The sequence below is a fragment of the Bufo bufo genome, chromosome 3, assembly GCF_905171765.1.
Source record: "Bufo bufo chromosome 3, aBufBuf1.1, whole genome shotgun sequence".
Lineage (NCBI taxonomy): Eukaryota > Metazoa > Chordata > Amphibia > Anura > Bufonidae > Bufo > Bufo bufo.
In genome coordinates, this window is record NC_053391.1 from 407,083,166 (window position 1) to 407,096,612 (window position 13,447).

Below are 13,447 nucleotides of genomic sequence, written 5' to 3' on the forward strand. Positions count from 1 at the left end.
CAGGCTCAGAAAAGTCAAAAATAGTGAGATATCTTGCAGAGGGATGCAGCACTCTTAAAATTGCAAAGCTTCTGAAGCGTGATCATCGAACAATCAAGCGTTTCATTCAAAATAGTCAACAGGGTCGCAAGAAGCGTGTGGAAAAACCAAGGCGCAAAATAACTGCCCATGAACTGAGAAAAGTCAAGCGTGCAGCTGCCAAGATGCCACTTGCCACCAGTTTGGCCATATTTCGGAGCTGCAACATCACTGGAGTGCCCAAAAGCACAAGGTGTGCAATACTCAGAGACATGGCCAAGGTAAGAAAGGCTGAAAGACGACCACCACTGAACAAGACACACAAGCTGAAACGTCAAGACTGGGCCAAGAAATATCTCAAGACTGATTTTTCTAAGGTTTTATGGACTGATGAAATGAGAGTGAGTCTTGATGGGCCAGATGGATGGGCCCGTGGCTGGATTGGTAAAGGGCAGAGAGCTCCTGTCCGACTCAGACGCCAGCAAGGTGGAGTACTGGTTTGGGCTGGTATCATCAAAGATGAGCTTGTGGGGCCTTTTCGGGTTGAGGATGGAGTCAAGCTCAACTCCCAGTCCTACTGCCAGTTTCTGGAAGACACCTTCTTCAAGCAGTGGTACAGGAAGAAGTCTGCATCCTTCAAGAAAAACATGATTTTCATGCAGGACAATGCTCCATCACACGCGTCCAAGTACTCCACAGCGTGGCTGGCAAGAAAGGGTATAAAAGAAGAAAATCTAATGACATGGCCTCCTTGTTCACCTGATCTGAACCCCATTGAGAACCTGTGGTCCATCATCAAATGTGAGATTTACAAGGAGGGAAAACAGTACACCTCTCTGAACAGTGTCTGGGAGGCTGTGGTTGCTGCTGCACGCAATGTTGATGGTGAACAGATCAAAACACTGACAGAATCCATGGATGGCAGGCTTTTGAGTGTCCTTGCAAAGAAAGGTGGCTATATTGGTCACTGATTTGTTTTTGTTTTGTTTTTGAATGTCAGAAATGTATATTTGTGAATGTTGAGATGTTATATTGGTTTCACTGGTAAAAATAAATAATTTAAATGGGTATATATTTGTTTTTTGTTAAGTTGCCTAATAATTATGCACAGTAATAGTCACCTGCACACACAGATATCCCCCTAAAATAGCTAAAACGAAAAACAAAATAAAAACTACTTCCAAAAATATTCAGCTTTGATATTAATGAGTTTTTTGGGTTCATTGAGAACATGGTTGTTGTTCAATAATAAAATTAATCCTCAAAAATACAACTTGCCTAATAATTCTGCACTCCCTGTATTTCCAGCTGGAGTCTAGCACACGCTCTAGCTACGTTTCCAGCTGGGGTCTAGCACACGCTCTACCTGTTTCTAGCTGGGGTCTAGCATACGCTCTGCCTGTTTCAAGCTGCGTTCTAGCACACACGCTACCTATGTTTCCAGCTGGGGTCTGGCACACGCTCTGCCTGTTTCCAGCTGGGCTCTAGCACACGCTCTAGCTATATTTCCAGCTAGGGTCTAACACACGCTCTAGCTACGTTTCCAGCTGGGGTCTAGCACATGCTCTACCTGTTTCTAGCTAGGGTCTAGCATACGCTCTGCCTGTTTCAAGCTGGGTTCTAGCACACACGCTGCCCTAGGTTTCCAGCTGGGGTCTGGCATACGCTCTGCCTGTTTCCAGCTGGGGTCTATCACTTGTTCTGCCTATGTTTCAAGCTGGGGTCTAGCACATGCTCTGCCTATATTTCCAGCTGGGGTCTAGCACACGCTCTGCCTGTTTCCAGCTAGGGTCTAGCACACATTCTACCTGTTTCCGGCTGGGGTCTTGCACACGCTGTACCTATGTTTCCAGCTGGGGGTCTAGCACACACTGTGCCTGTTTCCAGCTGGGATCTAGCACTAGTTCTGCCTATGTCTCCAGCTGGGGTCTAGCACACATTCTGCCTATGATTCCAGTTGGGGTCTAGCACACACTCTACCTGTTTCCAGCTGGGGTCTAGCACACGCTCTACCTGTTTCCAGCTGGGGTCTAGCACACACTCTACTTGTTTCCAGCTGGGGTCTAGCACACCCTCTGCTTGTTTTCATCTGGGGTCTGGCACACAGTCTGCCTATGTTCCAGCTGGGGTCTAGCCAGTGGTGTGCCCGGGTGGGGGTGGGGGGGGCCGTCTGCCCCAGGTGTCGGCTCTCACGGGGGTGCCAGACCCAGAAGCAATGAGTGCTTCCATCAATACAGATGGAAGCGCTCATTGCTGGAGCTATGACGCCCACATACTGCGGCGGAGCATGGGAGCGCCTAGTTCCCTGCCTCCCCCGCTGCCGATCACTGCCATAGGCTTCAGTAGCGAAATCCCAGCGCAGGTGTGCACGATGATGTCATTGCGCGTGCCTGTGCCGGGACGCAGCAGCACAGTGAAGTGTGCGCGCCTTCCTCTGTAAGCAAGTGCCTGGACATAGGTGAGTATTTAGCTTTTATTTTATTTTTTTTCTTTTATGTGCCAACTTTGGGGGACACAGGAAGACATGTGGGGGGGAAATATTATAGTGGGATACTGTGTGGGGACAAATTATTATGGGAGGGATTACTATGTGGGGGCAATAATTATGGGAGGGATTACTATGTGGGGGAAAATTACTATATGGGGCAATGTGGGGGAAACTACTGTGTGGGGCAAATTACTGTGTGGGGCAAATTACTATATGGGTGCAGTATGGGGGTAATTACTACATGGGGCAGTGTGTGGGAAATTACTTTGTGGGGGCAGTGTGGGGGAAATTACTGTATGGGGCAAATTACTTTATGGGGGCAGTGTGTGGGAAATTACTACATGGGGCAGTGTGTGGGAAATTACTTTGTGGGGGCAGTGTGTGGGAAATTACTTTGTGGGGGCAGTGTGGGGGAAATTACTACATGGGGCAGTGTGTGGAAAATTACTACATGGGGCAGTGTGTGGAAAATTACTTTGTGGGGGCAGTGTGGGGGAAATTACTACATGGGGCAGTGTGTGGGAAATTACTTTGTGGGGGCAGTGTGGGGGAAATTACTGTATGGGGGCAGTGTGGGGGAAATTACTGTATGGGGCAAATTACTTTATGGGGCAGTGTGGGGGAAATTACTGTGTGGGGGCAGTGTGGAGGAAATTACTATATGGGGCAGTGTGGGGCAAATTACTATATGGGGCAGCGTGGGGAAAATTACTGTTTGGGGCAGAGTGGGGGGCCTTGCTATTGGGGAGGCACTGTAGGGGCAATTCTATTATAGGGTGTTATTACTGGGGGCACTCTAGGGGACATTATAGCTGCTGTAGACACTATAGGGACATTTGGGGTAATTTATCAAACTGGTGTAAAGTAGAACTGGCTTATTTGCCCATAGCAGCATAATCAGATTCCACCTTTCATATTTGACAGCTCTTTTGGAAATCCAGTTCTACTTTACACCAGTTTGATAAATTACCCCAATTATGTCTACTGGGGTCACTATTGTTTCAGAAGTATAGTAACTGGGACATTGGGGGGCACAACATGCCCAGTATTGGGGGTGGCAGCAGGATGGGGAGGTTGATGGAAAAACTGAGAAATCTAACGTGTCTGTATTAGGCTACTTTCACACTAGCGGCACGGACCTCCGGCAGGCTGTTCCGTCGGGTGAACAGCCTGTCGGATCCGTCCTGCCGCAAGTGACCGTGCTCCCCCGGACTGCCGCTCCGTCCCCATTGACTATAATGGGGGCGGAGTTCCGGCAGCGCACGGCGAGAGGCTGCCAGAATAAAACTACGACATGTCTGACATTTATTCTGGCAGCCGCTCGCCGTGCCTCCGCACCGCCCCCATTATAGTCAATGGGGACGGAGCGGCAGTCCGGGGGCACACGGTCACTAGCGGCAGGACGGATCAGACAGGCTGTTCACCCGACGGAACAGCCTGCCGGAGGTCCGTGCCGCTAGTGTGAAAGTAGCCTTAAAAACATTTGTCATGGAGGTCTAACGGAGGAGAAGAGGAAAGAGAAGGTCTACATGACAGGAGATGTCCCTGGATGTAAGAGGTATGTGGTCAAGTATTGGGGGGAGGGTGCCGGAGAAAGGCACGCCACTGGGTCTAGCACACCCTATGTTTCCAGCCGGGGTCTAGCACACACTCTACCTGTTTCCAGCTGAGGTCTAGCACACACTCTACCTATTTCGAGCTGGGGGTCTAGAACACGCTCTGCCTGTTTCCAGCCGGGGTCTAGCACACGCTCTGCCTGTTTCCAGCTGGGGTCTAGCACATGCTCTGCCTGTTTCCAGCTGGGGTCTAGCACATGCTCTGCCTGTTTCCAGCTGGGGTCTAGCACATGCTCTGCCTGTTTCCAGCTGGGGTCTAGCACTTGTTCTGCCTGTTTCCAGCCGGGGTCTAGCACACGCTCTGCCTGTTTCAATCCGGGGTCTAGCACACGCTCTGCCTGTTTCCAGCCGGGGTCTAGCACTTGTTCTGCTTGTTTCCAGCCGGGGTCTAGCACTTGTTCTGCCTGTTTCCAGCCGGGGTCTAGCACACGCTCTGCCTGTTTCCAGCCGGGGTCTAGCACATGCTCTGCCTGTTTCCAGCCGGGGTCTAGCACATGCTCTGCCTGTTTCCTGCCGGGGTCTAGCACTTGTTCTGCCTGTTTCCTGCCGGGGTCTGGTAGTAAACTCCAGGCAGCACAGTACAAGGTGCAGCTCAGAGTAGTTCCCTCTGTGCCGGATGAGGAAGTGCTCCCTCCAGTCACAGAGGCGGGTCTCGAGGCTACCGGGCCAGGCTGCTGCTAACAGGTGTCAGGCCTGAGCTGTCAGTGTGGGGCGGGCTGCGGGGCGGGACCAGGCTGGCGAAGACGGGCGCTGGCTTGGGCCTCACAGGCCCTCCGGACACTCCGAGCTGCCATAGTCATGGGGAATGTGGTGAGCGGCGGCAGCGGAGACGAGGATGACCCCGGGATGGAGCAGGAAGAGATCGGAACGACGGCCGTGGACTCGGCGGCAGGAGGATCGGCCAGCCAGCGAGGACCGGCTCAGCAGGTGGTCTCCGGGCCGGAGGCACCGACACTGCTGCCCCCGTCACCCGGAGCATTGCTGGAGCAGGCCCGGCTGAAGGAGTCCGCGGCCCGTGTGCGGGAGGTGGGGGCTCCGGAGTCCGTGGTGTCCCGGCACCACACCGCCCTGCTCCGCTCCCTGGAGGAGAGGCTGAGCCGGGGGGAAGAGGCGCTGAGCCGGGAGCAGTTCGTGGAGATGCTGGAGAGCAGAGGCAGCGGCCGGGAGGAGTGCGAGGAGGTAACCTGCCCTCTGCAGCCACACACCTAGCGAGCTCCATCCTCAGGGCCTCACCCCTGGCCCTATGGACTGTACCTGTGAGGGTCACCCAGTACCATGTGTATGGCCAGAGCTGCCAACCAAGTGCCATCTTACCAGTCACTCACGTCATTGGTGTTTTTTTCAGACATTTCCCATAGATTTCTTTATAGGGAACAATAGGCTGAAGAAAGGCATGTGACAAAAACACATCAACTTCTGCCAGGCCAAACACTTCCTCAAGAAATGGGTGTAGGACGAATGACGTTACATGTCTGAGCAGAAGGCGGATGTGATGAACTAAAAATCTGTTCCCCGGAAAGCTCCGGTGCTCTCGCCGGTCCCCGTTGTTGTCCAGCAGTGCCCATGACTACCCACAAGGGACCACTGTGGCCGATCTGTGGGTAGTGTCATCACTGGAGGACAGGGGCACAGACTGGCGAGAGGAGGGCGATATCCCAGGTAACAGTTTATTTCATCACATCTCCTGTTGTTTAAATGTCCTGGACGACCCCTTAAATTTACAAGAGGTACATTTATTAAAGGGATTGCCCCTTCCGCCTTCTGAGATTGAAGCACTGGCTTATTTGGCAGTTCTGTTGTCGTTCCTGCACAACCAGTGCTCGAAACGCCACGAAACGCACTGAAAGGACCGCAGAGGTAAACCAGCACGGCACCCCTTCGCTCTCAGGATCGGTGGGGGCCCTCTAACACTGCCATACAGAGAAATAGCAGTGAAGTGTTTTATCATGTCCTCCGACACGGCGGAGGATTTACTGCTGTGTGCCAGGCTGTAGTGTATTCTGGTATAAGTGGTGGTTTTGTTGCCCATTGGCGGTAAATCCTGGTCTTATCCGTTGACTAGTGAGCCGTCTGTGCTGTACATATGCACCCCGCTGCTGTATGGGTACATGGACTTCACCCCAGGAGCTGGGGACGCATGGGATTGTAGTGCAAGGCAAGCCGAATCCTGATGGGCAGTATGGTTGACGGAGGGCACTCCGACATGACTGTACAAAGCACTCTGGTAACTACACTGTAACGAATCAAGCACCCGTGCCCATCGCTACCGCAGCATCCAGTGGTGTAAACAGAGGGGCAACTCATGTCCGCCCCATTGTATAAACGTAAGATCAATAACATCCCTGATATAGTCTGGGGAGATTTAAGGTATGTTCAGGGGTGTTTCCATATTGGAATTGCATGCAGAAAATCCTCGTTTTAAGGTACCGCCGCGTGGGGCTGATTTGGAGTTTAGATTTAGCCATGATTCTGCAGCAGAAATGCCACCGGGGATTTGTTGCAGATTTTCCATTGATTTCACCGTTCGCATTGGAAAAGGTGAAGCTGCTGTGGAAATGCGCAGCCTGAAGTAACATGATGCCCATTTAAAATCCTCCCCACCGGTCACTTTCTGCTGTGGATTTCTAACGCAGTATGTGGATGGGATTGCTACTGTAAAAGGCGGAGAATTTCCCACACGCACCTTGTATGCCCCATGTGAACATACCCTAAAGTAGCAGATTTTGTTGCGGAAATTTCTGCGTCTGAAAATCCGTTCCATTCATTTAACTGGCCTCGTAAAAATGTGTGTGCTGTCCTCCGAAAGAACCACATTCAGATGAATGGAACTGAATTTCGGTTGCAGAAATTTCTCCAACAAAACAGTGTGTGAAGGCTCCCAAAGAAATCCGCAGAAGAAATTCGCCTGCGGTACGGATTTAAAATCTGCAGCATGGCAATTTGTAATGCACAGGGTGGAATTTGCAGCGAGCCCATGGTGAACTGCAACAAATCCTCCCTGCGTGGCCGCACCCTTACTGAGCAAAAAGTGAAGTCCAACCTGGAGTACAAGTTTTAATAAGTGTCTAGAAATGGTACAGCCACACAGGCAGGTTTCACCATGCAGTTCTGGAAGCCAAAATCAGGAGTGGATGATATGACTTCTTCTCTCTTTGGAATTCACTCCTGGTTTTGTTGTCCAAGGAAACCTGACCGTGTGACCGTACCCTAAGGCTACTTTCACACTAGCGGCACGGACCTCCGGCAGGCTGTTCCGTTTGGTGAACATCCTGTCGGATCCGTCCTGCCGCTAGTGACCGTTGTGCCCCCGGACAGCCGCTATGTCCCCATTGACTATAATGGGGGCGGTGCGGAGTTCCGGCGGAGGCACGGCGAGAGGCTGCTGTAATAAATGTCGGACATGTTGCAGGTTTATTCCGGCAGCCTCTCGCCGTGCCTCCGCCAGAACTCTGCCCCCGTCCCATTACAGTCAATGGGGATGGAGCGGCAGTCAGGAGGCACGCGGTCACTAGCGGCAGGACGGATCCGACAGGCTGTTCACCCGACGGAACAGCCTGCCGGAGGTCCGTGCCGCTAGTGTTAAAGTAGCCTGGGAGTCATCTTGCTGGCCTTCGATATCCCCTGTGCTGCTGGAGAATGTGATTCATTTATGATGAGGTGCCTTCTCCAGCAGTCCATGAACCTGATACTGGGGAAGCACAGATCTGACCAGTCACTGATACTGGGGAAGCACAGATCTGACCAGTCACTGATACTGGGGAAGCATAGATCTGACCAGTCACTTGTCAGTGAAGTCGGGATATATCGAAGAAGAGGTATTGTCAATATCATTGCAGCAAAAACAGAATGACCCCATAAAACGTAACCTTTAATTGTTGCTATAAAACTCCCAAAATGAAAATAAGCCCAAGTTAACCACCCTACAGCGACCCTACTCTCTCCCTGCCTAGGAGCAGAACTGCCGCCCTGACAAGGGCGATCCCACTGTCTTCTTTGTTCTCCCTGTATTGCCCTGATCTTAATGGGGTATCCAGGATGAAGACATGGGTTCACCTACAAGTGCAGGGAATGCTAGGAAAAAAACTGGACTGTGATGCTGATACACAGTAGGTGGGTGAGTCACCGTTAAAGGGGTTATCCAATCCTAAAAAAGCCCATATGCCGGGCATGTGTCGCTGCTGATCCCCTTTGCGCCGCTGCTGCTTCTCCCCGTGCACGGATGAAAACATCCAAAGTGAAGGTGTCTCCGCCTGCCATTGGCTGCTCACCATCGACTCCAGATGTTTTCATCTGTGCACGTGGAGAAGAAGCAGCAGCAGTGCAGGGACCAGGAGCGGCACAGGGACCCGGTAAGCTTTTTTTTTAGGATTGGATAACCCCATTAATACAGTAGAGTTTAGGTCAGTTGGACACTGCAGGAGATACTGAGATACCATCTAACATAAAATCAGTCATATGAGCCTCAGGTCCAGTACATTGGTCAATGAGGACCCTGTAGGAAATATTAGACAGCATCTACCATTACATCAGTCATGAGGACCATCGAGGCCAACGCGTTTCCTCGAAGACTGTCAATCTTTTGGGGTTCATCAGGGACTCGGCAATGCACAAACAAATGGAAGAGCCGCTAGTGGGCTAGATGTGCCCCGTCCCTATCTCTCGGGATGTTTAGTCGGAGTACTACCAATATGCCTGCAGATAATTGTAATCCCTCCGGAGTTATAGAATATAAGAGAATAAAAAGGGAAGTACTTTCAGCTCAGAAAGGAGGGGGTCCTGAGTTCAGTTCTGAAATAAGAGTTGTGAGCGCAGAATTTTACCCCGTCAGTCCCTGGAGCTTCATAGAAGCCTTTTAGACCATCTCGTGGTGTGCAGTATAAGTAATTGTATTGCTGATTGCTCCAGTGTCTGGGGGTAAAATCTAACATTTTTGCTTATGATTCACCATGAATATTGCATAAGTTTCCCGGAATTATCCCTACCAGTGTCCATATCACTTTATTATCCTATTTGGCCTGTCCCTTCCTTCTGCCCCAGATGAACTGGAGTTCAGCCATATCAAGAGCACTAAAACAAGCAATTACAGTCCACGTAGATACAAGGGGCACCGTGCCAGGTACAACCAAGGCTCCTATGGAGGTAAAGAATAGGTTGCCTATGCCAATATTGGTCACTGCAGGGCCAGGGTCATTTCTAGTGTCTTGTAAATGATGATGTTAGCATAACTCATTTGTAATATTTGCTTTTGAATCTTTGTACTAGCTAGTGCTGGAGGAATTAAAGGGAACCTGTCAGCAGACTCGCGCTGCCCTAACGGTGTGTTCACAAGTAGCAGTTGAGGTGCAGTAAAAAAAATACAAGGAAACAGAATTATTTAAAGGGAACCTGTCACCTGGATTTTGCCTATAGAGCTGCGGACATGGGCTGCTAGATCGCCGTTAGCACATCTGCAATATCTAGTCACCATAGCTCTGTGTGCTTTTATTTAGGAAAAAAAAAAACTATATTATCTATATGTAAGTGAGGCAAGTAAGGAGCCCAAGGGGCTGCTACTAACGTTTCTGGTGCCCAGCCATGCCCACTGTGAAGGAGCCCAGCACCGCCCCGCATCCTCCGAATCTCCTCCTTGCTCCCCGACGTCACAAAGCTAGAGCGCTGTAATCTTGCGCATGCGCGAGTACGTGGCATGTCAGTGCCGGCATAGTGTTCCTTCCCTGTGCTGGCATTAGAGATGTCCGGTTCATGAACGAATCGATTCCTTTCACTGAACTGGAGGAGTCGGTTCACCTGACGGAGCGGATCCGGCTCAGTCAGTCTGTGAGGTATCACTAGCTCCGCCTACTGCTAGCAGAGAGACTCCAGTGTAACATGATCCTAAAGTGGAAGCAGGCTTCTGCCAGCGCCTCCCCGGCCTGCTGCAGGCAATCAGATCTGAAGCAAGCAGCACGGAGTCACACAGTACACTGAGTCTACTAGTTAAAAGAATCGAATGGTTCTACTTGGTTATAGACTCATTCCATTCTTTGAGTTAAAGAATTGTGTCCACAATACAGTCTAAGGCCTCATGCACACGACCGTTGTTTTGCTCCGCATCCGAGCCGCAGTTTTTGCGGCTAGGATGCGGACCCATTCACTTCAATGGGACAGCAAAAGATGCGGACAGAACTCCGTGTGCTGTCCGCATCCGTTGCTCCGTTCCGTGGTTTACAAAAAAAAATAATATAACCTGTCCTATTATTGTCCGTTTTGCGGACAAGAATGGGCAGTTAAATTAATGGCTGTCCGTGCCGTTCTGCAAATGGCGGAACGCTCACGGACGCCATCTGTGTTATGCAATTTGCGGACCGCAAAACACACAACGGTCATGTGCATGAGGCCTAATGACCAGGTTGCAGCAGTGATAAGGGGCAGAGAGAATGAGATAAGAGAAATGACACCGAGTTTAGATTAGAGCAGTTCCTTATTCAGATTGAATTAACCCTTTAGGATCAAATTGGCTTCTCAAGAAGATATGTATGTTAAAGGTAGGTACAGACATGCCTTCTGAAACACCTGTCTCATTCAGTAGCTATATAACTAAATAAGAGAGATGTCTTTTTAAAAAAAAAAAAGATAACACATTTAAACCTCCATTTTAATTATATTATTTACCCTTTCAGTCCTGAGTTTTTCGCGGTGGGCGTGGCTGGGCACCAGAAACGTTAGTAGCAGCCCCTTGGGCTCCTTACTTGCCTCATTTACATATGTATAAAATCGTTTTTTTGCCTAAATAAAAGCACAGAGCTATGGGGAATGGATATTGTGGACGCGCTAGCGGCCATCTAGCAGCCCATGTCCGCAGCTCTATACCCAAAATCCAGGTGACAGGTTCCCTTTAACATGTTTTGCCGCTACGTGTGAACACACCGTAAGCACAGGCGGCCTCCCTCTTGGGTAGCATATGCTTGTAGCTTTTAGGACTGGATTGAGACTGGCTGGTGTGTGGTCATGTATGAATGCAGTCAGCATTCCTCTCCATGATTCACAAACTTCTATGTCTTTGCCTTTTTGCCAAGAACACTTTCCATCTGGGATTAACCATGGGCATCTCTTTCAGGCATTTGCACAGTTTGACACGGAAGGCAATGAGGTGGTGGACTTGGAGAGCATGCTGGAAGCCGTCAAGGCCTCTAATGGTGCCAATCTTCAAGGGGAATTGAGTCATATTATCCGACAGCTGCAAGCTTGCTCCCTCACCCCAGGTATTATTAGTATTTTGTTATTCAAAAATATATATATATATATATATATATATATATATATATTGATTTCTTTCTTTTGGCTTGTGCAGTGGACCTGCCCACACGTATGATGCTAGCTGAGCCCTCCGTTTTCTGATCAGCAGATCTTCATGAATAGGGGATGTCTTTCAGCATCCTGATTGTTCTGTTCCATGTGCCTGCAACCAAAACAAACCCCCATTCAGATAAATGGAACTGATTTTTGACTGCAGAAATTTCCGCAACAAAATCTGCCATGTGGGAAGGCACCCTGACCTGTGCCAGTGAGAAGCTGGGCAGAAGAAACTAAAGGAGTTGTGCAAAGTTATCCCCTATCCCCAGGATAACTAACTGGGACCTCCATCAATCCTGAGAGCAGAGGGTCCCGTTCCCCTGTCCTGATGGAGCGGCAGGTCAAGCGTGTGCCCTACTACTCCATTCATTCTCTACAGGGTCACTGGAAATGGTTAGCTGGACTCGGTTATCTCCAGCAGGGCACATGCTTGACATGCCGCTACATGAACGTGATAACGCAGGACCCCCATTCTTGGGATTGGTGGGGTCCCAGCGGTTGGACTCCACTGATCAGTTAGTTTTCCCTATCAGGAGAGATTTGTATGGCCTGCTGAACTCCACATAGAAGAACAGTTTTCTGTAATCGAGTAAAATATCTTGCATAATGCTGCTGTACATCTTCCTCCCACACTCATGGCCGGTCATTGCGGTGCTTGGGAGCGAAAGTAGTCAAGAACTAAGGGGACTGAAGCAGACAGCAGGAGGGCTTCTGGGCCCCTACAGGTTCTATGCTGCCACTGCATTGCTCTCTGTGCAGTCCACTTCTGCAGTTGTCTCGCCTCCTGCTTTCAGTTGGTCTCTAGACTCCCTCTCTGAGCTACAGCTGACTAATGGGCACAGGAAAGCAGCGCTGGCATAATGTAATCCTGCCTGTTGCCTGTGCGTGCGCAGGTATGACATGTCCAGAGAAACTTAACTGGTTCTTGGACTTGTAATACTGCATTCTTTTACATGCCAGGAACAGCATGAAGGCTACTTCCACTACCTGGAGCTGTTCAAGACGGCATATATGAGGTGGCCTGGAAGGGGACTACTTCTCATGTGCATCTATGCACGCTGCCGTTATCCTGGCCACCAAAGAGGCCAGCCTTATAAATTACGTTCTGAAAGGGACTACAAAATGAAATTGAGCCAGGAGGCACTAGTGGAACAAAGATTATATTAGTAAATTATTAATTCTAGCATTATATTCTACATGAATATCATTGGTGGAGGGGAGATAATTCCTTTAAGGTATTTTCTGCTGGTGTTTGTTCAGAGTACAAAAATGCATTCATTTTGCCACAATATAATTAAACTTGTTTAAATGTGGGAGTTCTTACCCACTGAGCCAAATGCAAGAAGACTATGAATTTGGTATACCACAGCTGGACTTCATTTTAGGTCTCTCTCTCTCTCTGTTTCCATGTTGTCTCAGGCTTCGTAGACATATTCTCCAAATCGAAAGATCGTCTCTGTTTACATTCTTCAAAGACGCTGCGGTTTTTGCATCGAAACCGAATTCCCAGTGCTGTGATCCCTTATCCCATGCTCGAATGCTGCAGTAACATATGTAACATGAGGTCTTCTGTCCTGAAGGATTACCTTGATAAACTTTGTAAAAAAGAGAAGGGTAAGTTTAGTATTTCATCATGTTACTTGTACTCGTTTTATATATTGTCCATATCATATTCTTCTACAAACAGTGCGCGCGGCGCCCCTGTAGAGTGCGCGTGGCGCCCCTGTAGAGTGCGCGCGGCGCCCCTGTAGAGTGCCTATTTAGTTCATTACTCTTTTTAACTGTGATCAATGTAATAAAGAAACTTCATGCACTAAACATCAGTTTATGTTTGAGATTAGTGAAGAGTGAACTTGTGTTTCAGGTTCGGTGTGCAAAGTTTGGGTTCGGGTTATCTAAGAATTTCGAACCCGAACTTTGCACGCTGAACTTGAAACACAAGTTCGCTGAACACTATTTGAGATGTATTTTTATAAGGCTGGATTCAAACGGC

General features: G+C 49.4%; 1 protein-coding gene across 1 annotated transcript in view; it reads left to right on the forward strand.

Annotated features, from left to right (window-relative positions):
* The first annotated feature begins 4,765 nt into the window (after nt 1–4,765).
* Nucleotides 4,766–13,447, forward strand: part of ZZEF1 (zinc finger ZZ-type and EF-hand domain containing 1) — a 183,981-nt gene continuing 175,299 nt past the window's right edge. Inside the window, exons 1-3 of the mRNA XM_040424851.1 lie at nt 4,766–5,301; nt 11,219–11,363; nt 12,874–13,068. Of these exons, the coding sequence (XP_040280785.1) occupies nt 4,921–5,301; nt 11,219–11,363; nt 12,874–13,068 (721 nt within the window). The 5' untranslated portion in view covers nt 4,766–4,920. The remainder of the gene's footprint in view (nt 5,302–11,218; nt 11,364–12,873; nt 13,069–13,447) is intronic.